Genomic DNA, 20,002 nt, shown 5'->3' with positions numbered 1-20,002 from the left:
CCTGGTCATGTCTATCACATAGGCTGCGTTTACACAGGCAGCCCAATTCGGATATAGATCATTTTCACTAATTTGTATATTGACCAATCAGATCTGAAAAATAATATCAGAATTAGGCTGTTTAAACAACGAATATTGGACAGGCTTATTAATAGCTAATATACTGCCTGGGCACACAATCCCATTTAGTTTACAACAGCAGCTTGCTCTCAACATAGGCCAGTGGTGGTCACGAACCCTGGTCCTATTAGTGGGTGCAGCCTTTTGATCCAGCCCACTGAGCCCAGCACTACCACACCAGATTAAACTAATCAAGGTCTTGAGACTTCATGCTCAATTGATACATTGAATCGGGTGTAGTGCTAGAACAAAAGCCTGCACTCTAATAGGACCATGGTTGGTGGGTGAACCAGGCTCGACTAAAACTCTCAAACTTAACTCTGGACCACGAAGCCAGTTCCACCACATTTAAAATAAAAGTTGTTCACCTCTAGTCGGGGACTGATTTAGCCCCGACACCAGGTGTGTGCAATTAATTATCAGGTAGAACAGAAGACTCAGGGTAAGAGTTGAGTACCCCTGTACTAGAATGTAAATGTTTCTCTTGACAACTTCAAAGTTCTAAGATGGAAATCAGTACTGTCCCAATCAGCTTTTTTTTCTGTTAATGGTATCAATTTCTGGAACTTCAAGATTACTTTAAAATGTTTGCAAGATTTACATACATTTTACTGGAGCATCACACTGTTGCAATTCAATATTTATACAAAACCTAAATGAACAAAAAACAATTACATTTCTGTCTGCACTAATATCAGTCAATATAGTAAATTACAACACACTGTTAACATTGATTTTCCACACAGCAAAGTATCAGGTATAGGAACATGTTTATTACTAATTATGAATGAACAAGTCAATAATGCATAACACTTGTAGTGAATAAATAAAATATACTGATATAGTACATGTATCTTGTATGAATATCTAAACAAGGCCCATTCATTGAAGAACACCACCCTGGTAGAGAATGTGGAATGTGACTTACAAGTTCCATACAACTATCGTTGAATGGGAAAACATTTATTTTGGTACCGTTCACAAGACTATAGGTGTCGTCCCCATATTGTCTTCTCATTTATGTAACCGGTCCTCAATTTCATTGTGTCTATTTTTACATATTTTGGGGTTTGTATGCATTTCAGTCTATGGGTGTTAGCTGTTGTTGAGCATGGGTCAGGATTTAATCTGTTGCGCAGCTGTTTGAGTGGTCAATGCAGAGAGACTAGTTTGAAGGGAGTAAAATAAAGAAAGTGTGTGTGTTTGAGAGGCTAGCTCAGATGGCTAGGTTGGCGATGACAGCTCTGGTGAACTCATCGCTTGTGGCATAGCCCCCCAGGTCTCCTGTGCGCACCTGCCACAAATAAAAGAGTAGTGTCACACACACACACACACACACACACACACACACACACACACAGGCCTGGTTTCCCCAAAATCAGCTTAAGGCTGCTCATCCTTTGGGAAACTAGGCCCTGGTCCAGTCCCGGAAAGACAATGGTCCTCACAAATATATACACAAAACATGACTAGTGTGTAAGAGAGCCTTTTTCACCACCAAACTCAGACACACATAAGTAGGGTAGAGGAATATTAGCTTATGTTGAAGCAACGCAAGTCCACGGTCGTATGTATGCATTTACTCATAAAACAGTTCATGACCAAACATACTAAATAAGAATGGATGACTCAGGAATCTACATTTATGGCTAGCGTAGTCTATGTTGGTCTTTCAACAGATGCTGCACCACTCATCCTACGCCTGGAAAACAAAACAATGAGAGTTTAAAAATCACACCTTTGATTGCATTTTTTGTTGTTGAGAAAACAGGCCAACAAACATTTTCCCATCTTTTATTCTTCAGTATTTGACCATAATAATATGACATAAGCCAATACATTTGAAGTCCCAATGACTGACTGACACATGCCAGTCTAAGTCTCTAATAGAAATGCTACCACTGAGATCATCAACATAACCAATATATAATTTAATGGACTTTTGGCACAAAGTCCAAAGCCAAAGTGAACTCAGGCAAGGCTGATCGTAGAGGCTCGAGTTACAGTGGCTTGTTCGTTTGCAAATTTAATGATGAAAGAGCTTTGCCTGACTGAACAGCCAAACACGATGGATCTCCAAGGTCACAACTCCAGCAAAAAGCTACCTAGATAGTGACCTCTACGATACACATTATGTGCGTTTTACAGCATACACAGTGAATGAATTATTAAGATTTATTTTTAGTCACTAGTGATGACTAGAGTATGCAGATGAGCGACAATGGATGATTAAAAGGTTCTATGAAGCTAGCTACAGATACCAAACAGTAAAATTGGCTAATGTGTTAGCATCCCTGCTAACGCAACAATATCAAAACATCGATTGAAGATTCTGAAAAATGTCACCATTCTCAGGAATGACCTCTACATCCTGCCTCCTTTAAGACAGTGGTGCTGATATGTGTTTGTGAGAAACTTCCATGTTTATGATGACTCAGTGGAAACCAGTGCAGTTTTAAAAAAAATATTTTTTTACAGCAACTAAAACAGTCTTAACTTGACTGTGCACGTAATTAAAGGTTGTGATTGAAAAGGCCAGTTAAAAAGGATACTGCAAGATACTGGCAATTAAGCTGTTTTTCTACTTACCCAGAGTCAGATGAACTCATGGATACCATTTTTGTCTCTGCATACAAAATGAAGGCAGTTAGAGGTAGTTTCAAGAGCCAATGCTAACTAGCGTCAGCGCAATGACCGGAAGTCTACAGCTACGGTAGTCTACGCATATGCTACCACAGTAGCCTTGAGTTCAAACCAAGAAAAGTCTGCACATAGAGTCAAAGGGTTATGAACGACGTACTGTATATGCCTGGCACGACTCAGGACTGTGAAATGACAGGCCAGATATCCATTGATACAGTGCTGTGGTAGAGATTTGTCACTCGCTTTGGCGTCGGTGAATTGTCTCTGTGGCTCGAAACCTGCTTGACCAATACTGCTGAATAACACACGGCTCCGACCGGTATGGACAGAGAAGCTGAACTAGTGGAGGTCAATGTAATATAAAGATCATATGCTTGTCCACAGCAGAGACAATGAAACAGCTCAGAGAGAGCAGAGGAAGAGTTGGAGTGGAGGGAAAGAGAGTTAGCTGACAAATAGGAGAGTAGACAAAACAGAGAAGATTCTAGAACAGCTTATAGAAGAGTGCAGCCGACAGCAGAGGCAGTACAAAAGAACAGGCTGACATGGAGGAAAAGAGAGAAGCAGGAAACGGCACCAAGCAGGGGGTGCTCAGTTGGAGAAAGGGTTCCACAAGGAAAAGACTGGGAGAAAATAGAAGAAGTCCACAGCATAAATGGACGATTTGGTTAAAAAAAAAATGTTAAATGACGAGAATTATCTGCTTTGGCCAATAATTTTTGAATTTGAGCAAGAGAGAAAAACAAAATAAAGGATACACCGAGCGCGTAAAGAGGAATATGAAAAGAAAGCGGAGGAGAGAGCTGCCAAGAGTGACGTAAGTGTTAGTTTAGTGGGAAAGTGAGCAAAACAGTTAGTGGGGTAAAGTTTAGGGAATGTGGCAATATTGGGTTCAATATATCCAGATTATATTTGGTTGGCCGTCCAGTTTACAGAAAAGGGCAGGACATTCAGGGGATCGGGACTTCTTTAGTACACGGGTCGGTGGCGGAGGTTCCCCACAACGGCTTGCACAAAGTCCCCGGTCGTGCTGTAACCGCCCAGGTCTCGCGTCCGCACCTGGGACGCACACACACGCACACACACAAACACGCGCACACACAAACATGGTGCAGGGGAAGAGGAGGAGCAAAGGAGATGGAAAGGGGGAGGGTACTTCAGACACGAGTGGACTGACAAACACCATACTTCACACATGCAGATAACCCGTCCTTCAACACTAAAATTGAAATAGCACACTTTGCCCACATTCAAACCACAAAGGCCGGTCTGTCGAACAGAAATCATTCCCCTACACTCCTTCTGCAAAAGGACACCTTCTGTGCCATGGCTGACATGACAGAGCCATAGCTTAGCGTAATGGTGTTTTGACCCATGTGCCTCCCTAAGAACCATCGTATTAGTTTGGGTTAGTGTTGCTGCTATTAGTGCAAATAAGGGCTGGGACGCACACCACAGTTAGTAGGATCTTTGTTACCAGTCAGTTTCTATGGTTACAGAGCTGTGTTCCGTCACCTCACTGTGCCGGCTGAGAACAAGGACAATGTTTAGCAGGACACACAGAGGGGTGTATACGACACCACCCACGTCGACATGCATAATCAAAAGGCTCTCTCACACACACACACACACATGGATATGGGTCATCGATTGTTAGGTGTAATTTCATGGCTAAATGCAATTTGAGAGTCATGAATTGATGTTTGGATCTGAGTATTTCTCTTTACACTTTTCGCCAATCTTCTTTTTCTTTTTTTTAATTGACACACAAAATGCATGAACAAATGTTATGTTGCAAGAACACTTCTTAACCATTGAACTTTAGAATTAGTCATACTGTATACGTTTAGACAAACACTCACATTTGCATCCACACAAACCAATGAGATTGAACAGGATGTTGATACAATAGTCACACACACACACACACACACACACACACACACACACACACGCTTACCTTGCCCTGTTTGATGACCTTCCTGACAGCATCTGACACCATATTGGAGTGGTATTCCAGGCTGTAACACAAAACAGTCAGTTGAGATTGTGTGCGCGCTCAGACAGACACACACACACACACTACACGTCCCATTGGAAGCAGTGCCCACTCACTTGAGGTGATGGAGCATGTTGGCAGCACTGAGCAGCATGGCCGTGGGGTTGGCGATGTTCCTGCCTACAGCCTGGGCAAAGGGGTGCCGAGCTCCCTAAGAAGGAGAGGAAATTTTTATTTTCAGGCTATTTTACACATGCTTATTGTAGCACTATACTGACGGTTGAATGTCTAATGTAACAAGTGTATGATTGCAGCTGACTGGTTAAGATGAATCTCCGGCAGACAGACACTCACGGTCTCAAACACGGCGTACTCGGCGCTGTAGCTCTCTCCTGGCACCACTCCTGCCCCGCCGACCAGCCCAGCGGCCAGGTTGTCAATGATGTTGCCATAAAGGTTGGGCATCACCAGCACGTCAAACTGGTATGGGTTCTGGACCAGCTACAGAGAGAGGGTGCATATTTGAGTGAGAGACAGAAAGAGACAGAGCACAAGAGAGAGAGCGAGGCATACCTGCATGCAACAGTTGTCTATGATGATGTTCTCATATTTGATCTTGGGATACAGCTCTGCCACCTCGGCACAGCACTGTAGGAACAGGCCATCTGCAAGCTTCCTGTAGAAAGACAGAAGGAGACTAAATGAGATGTAGAATGTACATGTCAGTGCAATGGTGCTGTAACGTACCTAAAGCCATTTGAATTTTTAAAAATAATAATAATTAACAGCTACACAAACACTGTGTGTTTCTGATTCCACGTGTTGATCCGGGACCACCTACGTTCACCATCCTTAGCAGGGCTTGACATTTATTTAAGTTATTGTTACATTTATTTTACGCCTGTTATTCAGGCAAGTCGGACAGACGTTTGTCTGAAAGCTCCAGTCGCTTCACAACACACACACACAAAAAAAAACACCATGTGCCAAAAAGGGGCCTGAAAATGGTGTTGTATGATATAAGGAACCACTTCACAAAATAAAATGTATCATCATCATCATCATCATCATCATACAGAGAATCAGGATAAAAAGTAATCACGGTATTAACCCATTTTGGTCAATAATGATAAATATCCTAAATATATATATTTTTTAATGCAGTTGCTTTCCATTAGTGGCAGGGCTCTAGCCTGACATTTTCCACCGCCAAGACAGACATGAAAGAAGTTAGCCATTTCATCTAACATGTTCAGGGAATGCATGTTGAACATGGTGATGTGCAACAACAGGATTCAGAATGAGCAGATTTCTGCATCTTTATTAAAAATAGTTTGCATATTGGCCTAGGCTATATGCTACATACTTCACCACCTGAGGAAGTGGGAATTCAAAACACATTAGCTAGATTTCTAACCGTAAATATATTGTTGCTAGATAGCCATGTAATTGATCTAAGAGTAAATTCAATGTCCAAAAAATTGCTTATTTTTCACCCCATTGGCAGGCCGAATAGGCTACTTGATGTCTTCACGGCAAACGGCGTGCTCCGCTCCGACCTGCGCATCATCTCAATACAAACGCTGTAAAATGGTGTTATTTCCTCAATATTGAGTGTCGAGAAAAAAAATGTATACTCAGAGACTAGCTGAGACTCCCCTCTCTTTAACAGCATTTAGACATGCTAATAGCTAAATAGATGTCGGCTCGGGTATTCATTTACATTACATTTAAGTCATTTAGCAGACGCTCTTATCCAGAGCGACTTACAAATTGGATTCGAACCAGCAACCTCTCAGCTCTAACCACAAGGCAACCTGCAGCCTTAGTTTACTACAGAGACAACTAAGAAGACGAGGCTATATGGTTTTAATTGGCTATCTAATTCGTCTGTGGTCTCTCTCCTCGAGCAACGGTACATGACTGAACAAACCCTGTTTGCTGACCAAAAAGTAGCTGCAACTGGGCAGATAACTCACTAGCTAGCAAGGAATATCAACAACCCGCCTCAGGGTTTGATCTCAAAAGTGCATCTCGCGACCACAGGCGATTAAAAAAAACCTTGTACCTCAATGCAATTCAATAATTCTACTCATGCGCTTTGCAGAGATAGGGAAAACAGTGTGCAACATCGTCTCCAGAGGAAAATTTGATCAGAGTAATTGTTTGTGTAGTGATTGTGTTTTTACTTGTCCATTCAAACAACTTAATCTATATTCTGCTTGCCCCACAATTATATATTTTTTTACTTGTCCCGGACAAGAGGGCAAGTGTTAATGTCGAGCCCTACATAAACAGTTGGGTTGGCTGTAGTTGGATAGATGTGTAGAAGCCTTTAAAATGAGGTTGCTTATTTGGCAGCGAGACTCACATGATGTTGGCCTTGTGGACCGCCGTGACCTTGCTGCGACCCTTCTTGGTGGCGTAGTCGAAGGCAAACTTGGCGATGCGCCGAGACTTCTCCCTAGTGATGATCTTCAGACATTCAATCACTCCAGGCACGCTCTGAGACAGAGAGCACAGTTCAGACCAGGACACACTTCCATCTGACCATGGTGTTGGAGAGCTTAAACGTGATACATTTTCTGCCCAGTGTACACAGGCACACGGCGATGAGGACTGGAGCTTGATTTGGCCTCTGCATGCCTCCGGAGGCTCTGCAACTGCGTCAAACCCTCCAATACGAAGCCTCGGCCCACATTTTCGGATCTACCATGAATTGGCTTTTAGCGGTGTGAATGTTGAAATTAAATTGGGATCCTTAACGTTAAGATGAATCCCTAACCGATTTCAATTTCCGCAACAACGAAGAGTGTTGGAGTGCGAGGCTCAACTTCTCAACTGTTTAGTTTCCCTGGCTACCACACTGAACAGCGTGAAGCAAAACCGTGCACAGATACTGTGTGACTGTGTGAGAGCGAAGTGTTGCATCTCGCTCATCTCAATATCCTAGTCTATTCATTGATGATAGGCCCTGCTTTACTGAAGTTGTGAGCCCAAAAATAGTGAGGTACAGCATTTCATTGCGAGAGACAGCTTTGGACTGCCGATAGATAGGTCTAGTGCACGGTTCTGACTAGCTGCCTGGTGGCCCACCTCCCCTCTCTCCACCCTCGCTAGCTCGCCATGAAAGATGCGAGTGTTTGTGTTCTCAGAAGTACACCAACTAATCAGTGTCCCCCATTCCAAAAAATACTGAATCTTACGAGTCGATTCCTGGCGGAATAGAATCTGAACACTCATAAATGGGAGTCGATACCGGGAGTCAACGAAACAATTATTTTGGAATCTATTCTCCACCACGTCATCATTGTTAACAGTAGGAAAAATGGCAGAGAAAGTTAAATAGTACTTTTAGAAGTTAAATGAGAAGTAAAAGCAAACTTTGAGGTGGAATTGAGGTACAGTAATGGTAGTACAGCTGCAATGCTTAACCATCTGAAAGGGACACACCATGAGACCCAAACGGTTGCCAGCAGCACAGCTGCATTGTAAATTCTATGACATTTTTCTTAACGTTTTAACGGAAAAAAGTAGCGCCCGCTTTACATAAAGTAACTAATATTATTACTCAAACTTGAAAAGTAATGTTACAGTAATAATATTACTTTTGAGTAACATTAATGTAACGCATTACTTTTGAAACACGTTACACCAACACTGGTGTAACGTGATTTCATCTAAAAATGTGTGTATTACCCATACAACAAACTTAAAACATGGTTAGATTTCAAATGAGGACTGGGTCAACTGGTTTTACCTAGCCAGGCAGGGTGAGTGGCGATTTCCATTTAGGACCAAAGAAATGGTCATAAGTGGGCAAACTTCACCCACCTAACACCCTTGTCGAGCTGAAACCAACACACCCATTAGTTGTGGCAGTGTGTGGTGATGTACCTCGTGCTCCAGAGAGCTGTACTCTCCCTCAGTCTGCTCTCGGATGATGACCAGGTCCAGGTTGTTGTGGCGGGTGCTGTAGCCGGGCAGGCTGTTCACGTGTACCACGTTCGCAAACAGGTCCAGCCTACGCCTGAGCAGAGCACAGGAGGGAGAGGCTCACTAATAAGGACAGCCAGCCACACACTAAGAGATCTCATAAAAATATTTATTTATTGTGTTGGATTCATGCTAGCGCTAGATCTAATATGGCCTTACCTAATCTTCATCTCAAAGCCAGCCAGCTCCCCTTTGAACTCCATGGGGGTGTTAATCTTTCCTACACACGCGGAGAAAAGAAAAAGTCAGTCAGTCAGAACACACTGATATGGTAAAAGCAGACAAAAAAAAGAGGCAAATCCCCAACAGAGGAGACAAGTTAGTTACCTTTCATGGCCACCCTGTTGGTCTTCATGGAGGCCAACACCTGCTCCAGCTTCTCGTCGCTGTCCATGTGCTGCACCTCACTTAGGTGGAACTCCTCAAACTCCACTGGGACGTCACCCGCCTGGAGAGAGAGATGGAGGGAAGGAAGGAAAGAGAAAGGCAGGGTTAAGGGTAGAACCAAGGAGCTAAGACAAGGAGATGAGACTGAGGAGTCAAAGACTCCAGTCACCCAAGTAATAGACTGTTTTCTCTACCACCGCACAGCAAGTGGTACTAGAGCGCCAAGTCTAGGTCCAAAAGGCTTCTACCACTAAGCCATAAGACTGCTGAACAATTCATCAAAAATGGCCACCCGGACGACTTACATTGACCCCCCCACCCCCTTTGTTTTTACACTGCTGCTACTCACTGTTTATTTTCTATGATTAGTCATGTTACCCCTACCTACATGTACAAATTACCTCAAATAACCTGTAGCCCTGCACATTGACTTGGTACCAGTACCCCCTGTATATAGCCTCATTATTGTCATTTTATTGTGTTACTCTTCTTAACTCTATTTCTTGAACTACATTGTTGGTTAAGGGCTCGTTAGTAAGCATTTCACAGTAAGGTCTACACCGGTTGTATTTGGCGCGTGTGACAAATACAATGTTATTTGATATGAATGGACTATAAACATTATGAAATAGTCTCGCATATTCAGTTATCAAGGAACACAGAAAGTATTGGATTGAGCTCAGAGCATGCTTGGCGCATGGTGCTGGCAATAGTGAATTCCATTCCCACATGGGCCACATAATGTGTGTATTGACTGCTGAGACAGGGTCACAAGTCACATGGGGGTGAGGTGGGGTGTAATAGCATACCTGGAGGAGAATGTGCTAAGGAGATGAGTCCGCTATATGTCAACAGAGGGACGACACATCCATAACAATCTGCACTCTCAGTCAAATTGTCACTCCAGGTCAGCCTTGAGAAAGTGGATCCACCATAATGTACATACCTTGAACACCTCCTTGACGGCAGTCATCAGTTCAGGTCCTACTCCGTCTCCGGGAACCATGGTGACTTTGAATGTGGCGTCGGCGCGGGCCGGGGGTGCCTCAGGCCCACCTAGACTGGCGGTCATATTGAGGGACCGGGCAGCCAGCTGCTGCCACCGCGGACCAGTGCCAGTAAGGCCCTAGACCAGGACACGATAGTTAATTAGGTCCACTGTAGAAAGTAAGCATAGTCAGATGGGCTGGTTGTCGTTATAGCTAATGTGTCTTATCTGCCAGTGTCTATATTCTTTATTTTTTACTTTCTATAAACATTTTGGATATGCTTGGTTGGTCATTCAACATACTTTCGTGTCGTCTTCAACAAACCACATACCTAAACACACTTTCATTCTAAATGTAAAAATGTTGGCATGAACAGAGACTGTCACGTGCAATGTACGTCACGATTATCAGACAATTACAGACTTTAACTGGCTAGCTAACCCCGCTTTCACAATGTCGAAAATCCGTTGCGTACCATTTTGTTTGAACAATAGGAGAAAAAGACCACCAAATCAAGTTTAATCAACTGCCCAAGGACCAGGTTAGACGAACCTCTTGATTTCAGGCTATTACGGTGTGATGAAGTAAAGCGGTGGGCTCCAGTTACTTATAACATGTGTGTTCGAAGCACTGCATCACTGGTAAGTTAGTCACACTTGTTTGTATCCAACTAGTATGTGTATTGCGGAACACTTGCTAGTTAAAACTTCTTAAGGATAGGGGGCAGTATTTTGACATCCGGGTGAAAAGCGTGCCAAGTAAACTGCCTGTTACTCAGGCCCAGAAGCTAGGATATGCATTTAATAGATTTGTATATAAAACACTCTAAAGTTTCAAAAAAAAAAAATGTTAAAATAATGTCTGAGTAAAAAAAAGGTCAGAGGATTTCCCAATGGTTTTCTATGGGAAGCCTTATTTATGAGGAACCTGGTTGCAGTTCCTGTGGCTTCCACTAGATGTCTTCAGAAATTGTTCGATGTTTTTCTTTTGAGAAATGAAGAAGTAGGGCTATTCATTCCATGTGTCACTCTGAAGGTCCCTACTATTTTGGTGCGCGTGAACAGGAATGCGCTTCACGTTGTTTTCTATCCGGTATTAGAAACTGTTTATTCCGTCTTAAATTTGATTGATTATTTACATTTTAGGAATACCGGAGGTTGGATTAGGAACGTTGTTTGAAATGTTTGGACCAAGTTTACAGGTAACTTATTAGATACTTTGTAGTCATGTTGGGCGAGTTGGAACCGGTGTATTTCTGAATCAAAACGTGCCAAATACAAAATGGACATTTTGGGGATATAAAGAAGGAATTTAATCGGGGGAAAAAATGACCAGTCGTTGTGTCACAGACATTTGGGATTGCAAAAACAATTAGATCTTCAAAGGCATTTATTATATGGTTATTTCTGACTTTTGTGTCACACCTGCCTGGTTGAAAAATGATTTTCATGTGTGCATGCAGGGCACTGTCCTCAGATAATCGCATGGTCTGCTTTCGCCATAAAGCCTTTTGAAAGCTGACACAGCTGCTGGATTAACAAGAAGTTAAGCTTTATTTTGATGTATAATCGATCCCGCTAAAGGGATTGGCGCGTGAAGGGATCCATAAGAGGTTTTAACTTGCAGTAAGGACTAGTTTGGAAATTTGGAAATGTATGCAAAACTGGAGATTCCACCAAGTAGGTGTAGATATGGCAATAGGCTACTTTGGGATATTTGGCAGGGTTGTCTCCCCAGCTGGTCGCCGGCAAGTTGAAAGGACATAGAGCATTTGGAAAGTATTCAGACCCCTTGACCTTTTCCATATTTTGGTACATTACAGTATTATTAGAAATGTTTTTCCCCTCAATATATACACACAATACCCCATAATGACAAAGCAAAAACAGGTTTAGATTTTTTGAAAATGCATTTTAGGGTCTGAATACTTGTAAATAAGGTAGTTCATTTGTATTTACTATTTACTTTAAAAAAATCAATTTTAGAATAAGGCTGTAACGTAACAAAATGTGGAAAAAGTCATAGGCCCAGAATACTTTTCGAATGCACTGTATAGGCAAGCCAACAAGAATCAACTTTTCTAAATACTTAGACCAAACAAAAATATAAAACATGTAATGCAGTGGTTTGATGAGCTGAGCTAAAAGACACACACAAATTTCTCTCAAATTGTGTGGACAAATTTGGTTACATCCCTGTTAGTGATAATTTCTCCTTTGTCAAGATAATCCATCCCCTTGACAGGTGTGGCACATCAAGAAGATGATTAAACAGCATCATCATTCAACAGGTGCACCTTGTGCTGGGGACAATAAAAGGCCACTAAAATGTGCAGTTGTCATGACAACACAATGCCGCACGTTAAGGAAGCATGCAATTGGCATGCTGACTGCAGCAATATCCACCAGAGCTGTTGCCAGAGAATGTAATGTTCATTCCTCTACCACAAGATGCCTTCAACGTCGTTTCAGAGAATTTGGCAGGACGTCCAACCAGCCTCACAACCGCTGGCCATGTGTATGGGGTCGTGTGGACGAGAGGTTTACTGAAGTCAACATTGTGAACAGGGTTCCCCATGGTGGAGGCGGGGTTATGGTATGGGCAGGCATAAGTTACAGACAACAAACACAATTTTATTTTAAATCAATGGCAATTTGAATAAACAGAGACACCGTGACGAGATCCTGAGGCCCATTGTTGTGCCATTAATCTGCCGTCATGACCTTATGTTTCAGCATGATAATGCACAGCCACAAGTTGCAAGGATCTGTACACAATTCCTGAAAGGTGAAAATGTCCCCGTTCTTCCATGGCCTGCATACTCACCAGACATGTCAGCCATTGAGCATGTTTGGGATGTTCTGGATCAACGTGCATGACAGCAGGTTCCAGTTCTCGCCAATATCCAGCATCTTCGGGCAGCCATTGACGAAGAGTCAGACGACATTCCACAGGCCACAATCAACAGTCTGAACAACTACGCGAAGGAGATGTGTTTCGTGCTGCATGAGGCAAATGGTGGTCACACCAAATACTGACTGGTTCTCTGATCCACGACCCAATCTTAGTTTTTAACCTCTACGGGATCGGTATCCCTATACCGTGACGGTTGATGCTAACGTACGCTAATGTAACCTTGTAAGTAACAGCAAACTTTCCAGGACATAGACATGTCTTATATGGGCAGAAAGGTTAACAAGAATTTAAGCTAACTGCACTGTCCAATATACCGTAGCTATTACAGTGAAAAAAGACCATGCTATTGTTTGATGAGTGCGCACAACAACCACTTTATCACGGCAACTGGTTTGATTCGTACACATCTGAAGGTAGATAATGTACTTACATTCAGTAATCTTTTTATGATTTGTCATCCTGAGGGTCCCAGAGATAAAAATGTAGCACAGTTTTGTTTGATAATCAATTTTTATATTCAAATATAGGAATTGCGTTCTACAGTTTGAACCCCTGCCGTCTCTGGCTCCACACTCACCCAGCCCGGCTATCTAGATGTGTGAAAGTTAGCGTATAAGCTAATGATCCATCATGTATGACATTCCTGGGAGTATGTAAACTTGATATGGTAATACAAAATAAATGTTCTCTATAGTTATGTACTTGAAAAATGTATAAATTGACCAATTCGACACATTTGGGAAGACAAAATAGATACAAAATAGTGTGCAGTATTGCAATCCTTCACTGGATCGACAGTGCTGCCATCTAGTGGCCAAAATCTAAATTGTGCCTAAAATGCAATATTAGATTATGGCCTTTCTCAAAGATGGGAAAAAAAAAACATACATTTTTTTATTTTATTATCTTTTATCAGATCTAGTGTGTTATTCTCCTACATTAATTTCACATTTCCACAAACTTCAAAGTGTTTCCTTTCAATTGATATCAAGAATATGCATATACTTGCTTCAGGCCCCGAGCTACAGGCAGTTAGATATGGGTGTCATTTTATGCGAAAATATTTTTAAAAAGGTTTAGATCTTTGGGAGGTTAAGCTGTCTGTGACCAACAGATGCATATCTGTATTCCCAGTCATGTGAAATCCATAGATTCGCGTCTAATTAAATTTGTTTAAATTGACTGATTTTCATATATGAACTGTAACTCTGTAAAATCGTTGAAATATAGTTTTGCGGCATATCTAAGAGTAGCAAATTAGATTAACCTATCTCGCTAGCCAGCCAGCTAACATCAGCTTACGCAAGTATAATGTGTTAGCAGGTCGGGTAAGAAATTAGTTGCAGAATAAGTATTAAGCAAATAATTTGTTGTTGTGACAGTAAAGTATGTTAATAAAGACATGTGAGGTTACTGAAAAGGTTAATTGAAGATGACCAAAAATACATTTAAAAATGTCAGTTTACTTAGGATGCTGCCAAAATTAGGCTAATTACATGGGAGTAACAGGAGTACCCTACTGCTGTACACCTACTCAGGGTGTGGTCACGTTTAGCACATTTTTCATGCGACTGACATGCATAATGAAGAATAGCTTAATCGCCTACAGTTATTGGAATCCGTTTTAATTGTGATAGGCTCATGTTTTACCAGTACTGCATTACCCCCAATACTTATTTGCCAGTAGGCTACTCAGTACTGGACCATAACTGTACTGACTTTCACCCCTGGGTTTAACCTACTAACCTAATATGCCAGACATACACTACACGATTTTGCAACGTTTATGCAGTCCCAGACTAATTTTCACGATCGAGGTGAAATCCTATGAACTTGGGCTAGGATCAGTATGTCGGGACTCGCTTAGTTTGAGTTGGCTAAGGACGCACCGATTGATGGCTGTTCCGTTTTCCAGACCCCTGTTGGATGTCCAGATAATTTTCTGACAAATTTTCTGACATGTCAGAAGTGTTGGTCATGTATCTTGTAGAATGAGCAGTGCTACGACGCGATTGGGCAAGGACAGCTGCCAATAGCCAATGAGCACTTAGCATTTAAGACCAAAACAATGATAGCGAAGAGAATAGCGACAACACCCACCGTGTGGACAGAGATGATTGGAAGACAGATTAGTGGAGCTGTGGAGAACGCGGCTCCCTTTTCAATGGGCCAGTTCATTTGACATGGTGTCACGGATGAGCGGCGTTAACTAATTTTAAACTATTCATTGGTCCTTAAGTGAAACCTCCACCCACATGGAGCATGCAAAACTAACTCCACCAAAAATATATGAATTCATATTATGAAATTAAGTCCATATTCTGAGCCTCTGACTCTCTTTATGTTTCTCCACACTAATAAAAGCAGCTCAGTTTGCGTATCGGCATTTTTTTCCTCTGACAACTAAGAAAACGCGGGGGGAGGGGAGCGAGGGTTGAACTTGACTAGGTTATATCTTAGCGTAACGTGAGCACCCACGTTCTGGGTTTGAAGATGGATGGAATGAAAGGTTTGGGACTGGGAAATGTGAGCACGTTCAAGTTGTACAAATCGTGTAACGTTACTAGTGTATGCCCTGCATAACTGAAGCTGTGGTCTGAAGCTGATAACCATGAGACATCAATCTGTTAGCAGGTTGTTCATTGATACGTTGTTAGATTGCTGATTAACGTTAGTGACAACATTCAATGGCATGTGAATGCGACAACCATCCAATTTCAACCTGGCAGCGTATCTTAGTTAGCTAGGTAGGTAGGTAACCGAGTAGCCGTATCGTACTAGGAGCTCGCCAGCTATGGACATTATCCTGTCGCATTACCATTGGTGACTAACGTTATAAACTGCTTAATATAAATTCCCCTAACAAAACAATGGTAGTCCTCAATAACACATACGAAAAGATTTCCGTCACACGAAACACTTTGTCCACAATTTGATGACTGTAAACATCATCTACCGACTCACCTTGGCCAATGTTACAACGCTTCCTCTCAAGGCGGCAGCCATCATGATCCACAAACCAGAAAGAATGTGGAGGAAATGAATTCTTCTTCGAGGTTAAAGCGCAGTTGGCATCCAATAAATGTTGTATTACCGCCACCTACTACACTGGAGTACAATTTCCTTACACTTTTGTTGAAAAAATAAATAAACAAATACCCTACCTAACGCTACACTCACAAAAAAACTTACTCCACTAATTAAATATATTTAGTCCTACCTCAGGCCAACCACCTGAAAGGATGGGACACCACCACTGAACACACCCTGTAACTCCTCTGATGTCAAGTCTGGCACACCCAAATACCTCTCTGCAGCTGCCACCACAACCTCCATTTTCTGTGACGTCCCTGCAGTAAAGTTGATAACCATTGCTATAAACGCTAAAAATCCAATCTTACTGAAACGTATCACTTGTTGGCCTATCCCGTTGTACTGGTACAGATCTACTACTCACACCACTCCTCTCACAACCCTTCCCCCTTGACCCATCTTCCTCTACTTTCTTCGCTGCCTCAGCATATGACAACTTCTGCACTACTCTAACCCTGGAACCTGCCTCTCTCGCACAGGACATTTCTGCACTAAATCTTTAACTTCTTCTATGATATCATGGTGGTCTGCAAACAAACGTGAAAAGTGCATGCCACCACCTACTGTGCTGGAATGTAAGATCAATCATGATCTGCCCAATTCTATACTACCATGAAAATGTAAAAACAAAAAATCCCAAATAACTTCTACAACACCCTCCCCAACCCCCCTACCCAATTAAACTTGATCTATATCATGCTGAAACACTCCACTGTTAGGATTGTTCAGCATGTCAACCATTTAAACCATAGCCACAGGAAGTACGGGTGCTGAGGGTGCTGCAGCACCCCCTGAAAAATCAGAATTAAAATATTCAAAAATAAATATATATATATACAGCTCTGGAAAAAAATTAAGAGACCCCTGCAACATTATCCGTTTCTTTGGTTTTACTATTTATAGGTATGTGTTTGGGTAAAATTGACATGTTTGTTTTATTCTATAAACTACTGACAACATTTCTCCCAAATTCAAAATAAAAAGATTGTCATTTAAGAGCATTTATTTGCAGAAAATGACAACTGGTCAAAATAACAAAAAAAGATGCAGTGTTGTCAGACCTTGAATAATGCAAAGAAAATAAGTTCATATTCATTTTTAAAACAACAACACTGACGTTTAAAACTTAGAAAGAGTTCAGAAATCAATATTTCTAAGGAGTAATGTTAGACTCCTTTTATCCATTATTAGACTAGGAGATCCCTCATCCGCATTGGAATGTGCTGGGTACCAAAAGGGATCAAATCAAAAAAAAAAAAATGGTCACATGCTTGGTAAACAACAGTTGCAGATTAACAGTGAAATGCTTACTTACGGACCATTCCCAACAATGCAGAGAGAAAGAAAATATAAGAAAAAAAATAGAAAAGTAATAACACTAAATAATAAATACTCAATGGGTAATGATAACTTGGCTATATACATGGGATACAAGATAATTGAGGTAGATGGATAATAAATAGATAATAAACAGTAGCAGGAGTTTATGAGTCAAAAAAAGTTAGTGCAAAAAGGGTCAATGCAGAAAGTCCGGGCAGCTATTTGGTTAACTATTTAAATAACTATTTAGCAGTCTTGTGGTTTGGGGATAGAAGCTGTTGAGGGTCCTCTGGGTTCCAGACTTGGTGCATCGGTAACATTTGCCATGCGGTAACAGAGAGAACAGTCTATGACTTGGGTGGCTTGAGTCTTTTCTGGGCCTTCCACTGATATTGCCTGGTATAGAGATCCTGGGTGGCAGGGAGCTCGCCCCAGTGATGTACTGGGCTGTACACATTACCCTCAGTAGCACCTTGCAGTTGCCTTACCAAGCAGTGATGCAGCCAATCAAGATGCTCTCAATGGTGCAGCTGTAGAACTCTTTGAGGATCTGAAGGCCCATTTCAAATCTTTTCAGCCTCCTGACGGGGAAGAGGTGTTGTCTTCAAGTCTGTATTGCTGGTGTGTGTGGACCATGATAGATCCTTAGTAATGTGGACACCAAGGAACTTGAAGCTCTCAACCTGCTCCACTACAGCCCCGTCAACGTGAATAGGGGCATGCTCGGCCCTCCGTTTCCTGTAGTCCAAGATCAGCTCCTTTGTCTTGCTGACGTTGAGGGAGAGGCTGTTGTCCTGACACCACACTGCCAGGTCTCTGACCTCGGCCCTATAGGCGGTCTCATCGTTGTTGGTGATCAAGTCCACCACCGTTGTGTCATTGGCAAACTTAATCATAGTGTTGGAGTCGTGCATGACCACGTAGTTGTGGGTGAACAGGGAGTACAGAGGGGACTAAACTTTAACCCCTGAGAGGTTCCCGTGTTGTCAGTGTGGCAGATGTGTTGTTGCCTACTCTCACCACCTTGGGGCGGCCCGGCAGGAAGTTCAGGATCCAGTTGCAGTGGGAGGTGTTCAGTCCCAGGCTCCTTAGTTTAGTGATGACCATTTTAGAGCACTATAGTGTTGAACACTGAGCTAATAATAATAATAATATAATAATATAATAATAATAATAATAATAGCTGTAGTCAATGAACAGCATTCTCACATAGGTGTTCCTCTTGTCCGGGTGGGAGAGTGCAATAGAGATTGCGTCATCTGTGGATCTGTTGTGGCGGTATGCGAATCGCAGTGGGTCCAGGATGTCAGCCATCACTAGCCTTTCAAATAATTGAATGGCTACAGATGTGAGTGCTATGGGGCGATAGTCCTTTAGACAGGTTACCTTGGCGTTCTTGGACACAGTAACTATGTTGGTCTGCTTGAAACATGTAGGTATTATATACGGGGTCAGGGAGAGGATAGAACATTTTAGTGAAGCCACTTGCCAGCTGGTCAGTGCATACTCTGAGCATGCATCCTGGTAATCTGTCTGGCCCTGCGGCCTTGTGAATGTTAACCTATGGAGAGTGTGATCACACAGTCGCCCTGAACAGCTGTCGTTCTCATGCATGGTTCAGTGTTGCATGCCTCGAAGCAAGCATAGAAGGCCTTAACTTGTCTGTTAGGCTCGCGTTGCTGAGCAGCTTGCGGCTGGTTTTCCCTTTGTAATCTGTGATAGTTTGCAAGTCCTGCCACACTCGATGAAAGTCAGAGCCGGCGTAGTAGGATTCAATTTTAGTCCTGTATTGGCGCATTGCCTGTTTGATGGCTCATCAGAGGTAGTAGCGGGATTTCTTATGTGTCCGGATTAGTGTCTCTCTCCTTGAAAGCGGCAGCTCAAGCCTTTAACTTTGTGAGGATGTTGCCTGTAATCCATGGCTTCTGGTTGGGATATGTATGTACGGTCACTGTGGGGAGGACATCGTCATGCACTTATTAATGAAGCCGGTGACTAATGTGGTAAACTCCTCAATGTCATCAGATGAATCCTGGGACATATCCCAGTCTGTGCTAGCAAAACAGTCCTGTAGCTTAGCATCCGCTTCATCGGACCACTTCTGTATTGGTACTTCCTGTTTGAGTCTGCTTATACATTGTAATCAGGAGGATAGAGATATGGTCAGATTTGCCAAATGGAGGGCGAGCTTTGTATGCGTTTCTGTGTGTGGAGTAAAGGTGATCTAGAGTTGTTTTTGCATCTAGTTGCACAGGTGACACGTTGGGAGAAATGTGTTAAAATGGATTTGAGTTTTCCTTCATTAACATCACCGGCCACTAATACACCTGGGAATCCCCCAACCCCACACCCAATGCTAATAGCTGCTAAACATTTTAAAATAGCAATGTTTACCTATTTGTCATCACATCCTCTATAACCTCTGGGGCAAAGTTTCAAAGTGTTTTATATTTTACCTTGTTGGGTATCTTCTTAAACTACACTATTCAAGCAAACGTCATTTCCTCAATAGGCAAGTGATCGCAAGTCAGCGGCTGCT

The 20,002-nt window shown here is 42.3% G+C and overlaps 1 protein-coding gene across 2 annotated transcripts; it reads right to left on the bottom strand.

Moving 5' to 3' along the window:
• Positions 1-873: 873 nt before the first annotated feature.
• idh3b (isocitrate dehydrogenase (NAD(+)) 3 non-catalytic subunit beta) lies at positions 874-16,492 on the bottom strand. 2 transcript variants are annotated; one of them, XM_035778681.2, is made up of 11 exons: positions 16,015-16,490; positions 10,092-10,271; positions 9,086-9,206; positions 8,918-8,978; positions 8,660-8,792; positions 7,134-7,267; positions 5,336-5,438; positions 5,117-5,263; positions 4,879-4,973; positions 4,724-4,784; positions 874-1,414 (listed from the first exon to the last, which is right to left on the bottom strand). In XM_035778681.2, the coding sequence occupies exons 1-11, from the start codon at positions 16,057-16,059 to the stop codon at positions 1,337-1,339; spliced, it is 1,158 nt and encodes a 385-aa protein (XP_035634574.1). In that variant the 5' UTR covers positions 16,060-16,490; the 3' UTR covers positions 874-1,336. The 2 variants fall into 2 exon arrangements, with proteins under 2 accessions (XP_035634574.1, XP_035634573.1); XM_035778680.2 differs by lacking the exon at positions 874-1,414 and adding an exon at positions 1,899-3,822 and having other exon boundaries at positions 16,015-16,492.
• Between the last annotated feature and the right edge of the window lie 3,510 nt (positions 16,493-20,002).

The sequence above is a fragment of the Oncorhynchus keta genome, chromosome 10 (genome assembly GCF_023373465.1).
Source record: "Oncorhynchus keta strain PuntledgeMale-10-30-2019 chromosome 10, Oket_V2, whole genome shotgun sequence".
Lineage (NCBI taxonomy): Eukaryota > Metazoa > Chordata > Actinopteri > Salmoniformes > Salmonidae > Oncorhynchus > Oncorhynchus keta.
Note: the sequence above shows the minus strand (reverse complement) of the source record. Positions and strands in the feature narration are given on the sequence as shown.

Excerpts from the sequence above, each read along its gene's own strand:
- idh3b (XM_035778680.2), bottom strand. The coding sequence starts at position 16,059 with ATGATGGCTGCCGCCTTGAGAGGAAGCGTTGTAACATTGGCCAAG. Across the intron at positions 10,272-16,014 it reads GCGTTGTAACATTGGCCAAG|GGCCTTACTGGCACTGGTCC; the intron begins GTGAGTCGGTAG and ends GTCCTGGTCTAG. Across the intron at positions 5,439-7,133 it reads GTCCACAAGGCCAACATCAT|GAAGCTTGCAGATGGCCTGT; the intron begins GTGAGTCTCGCT and ends GTCTTTCTACAG.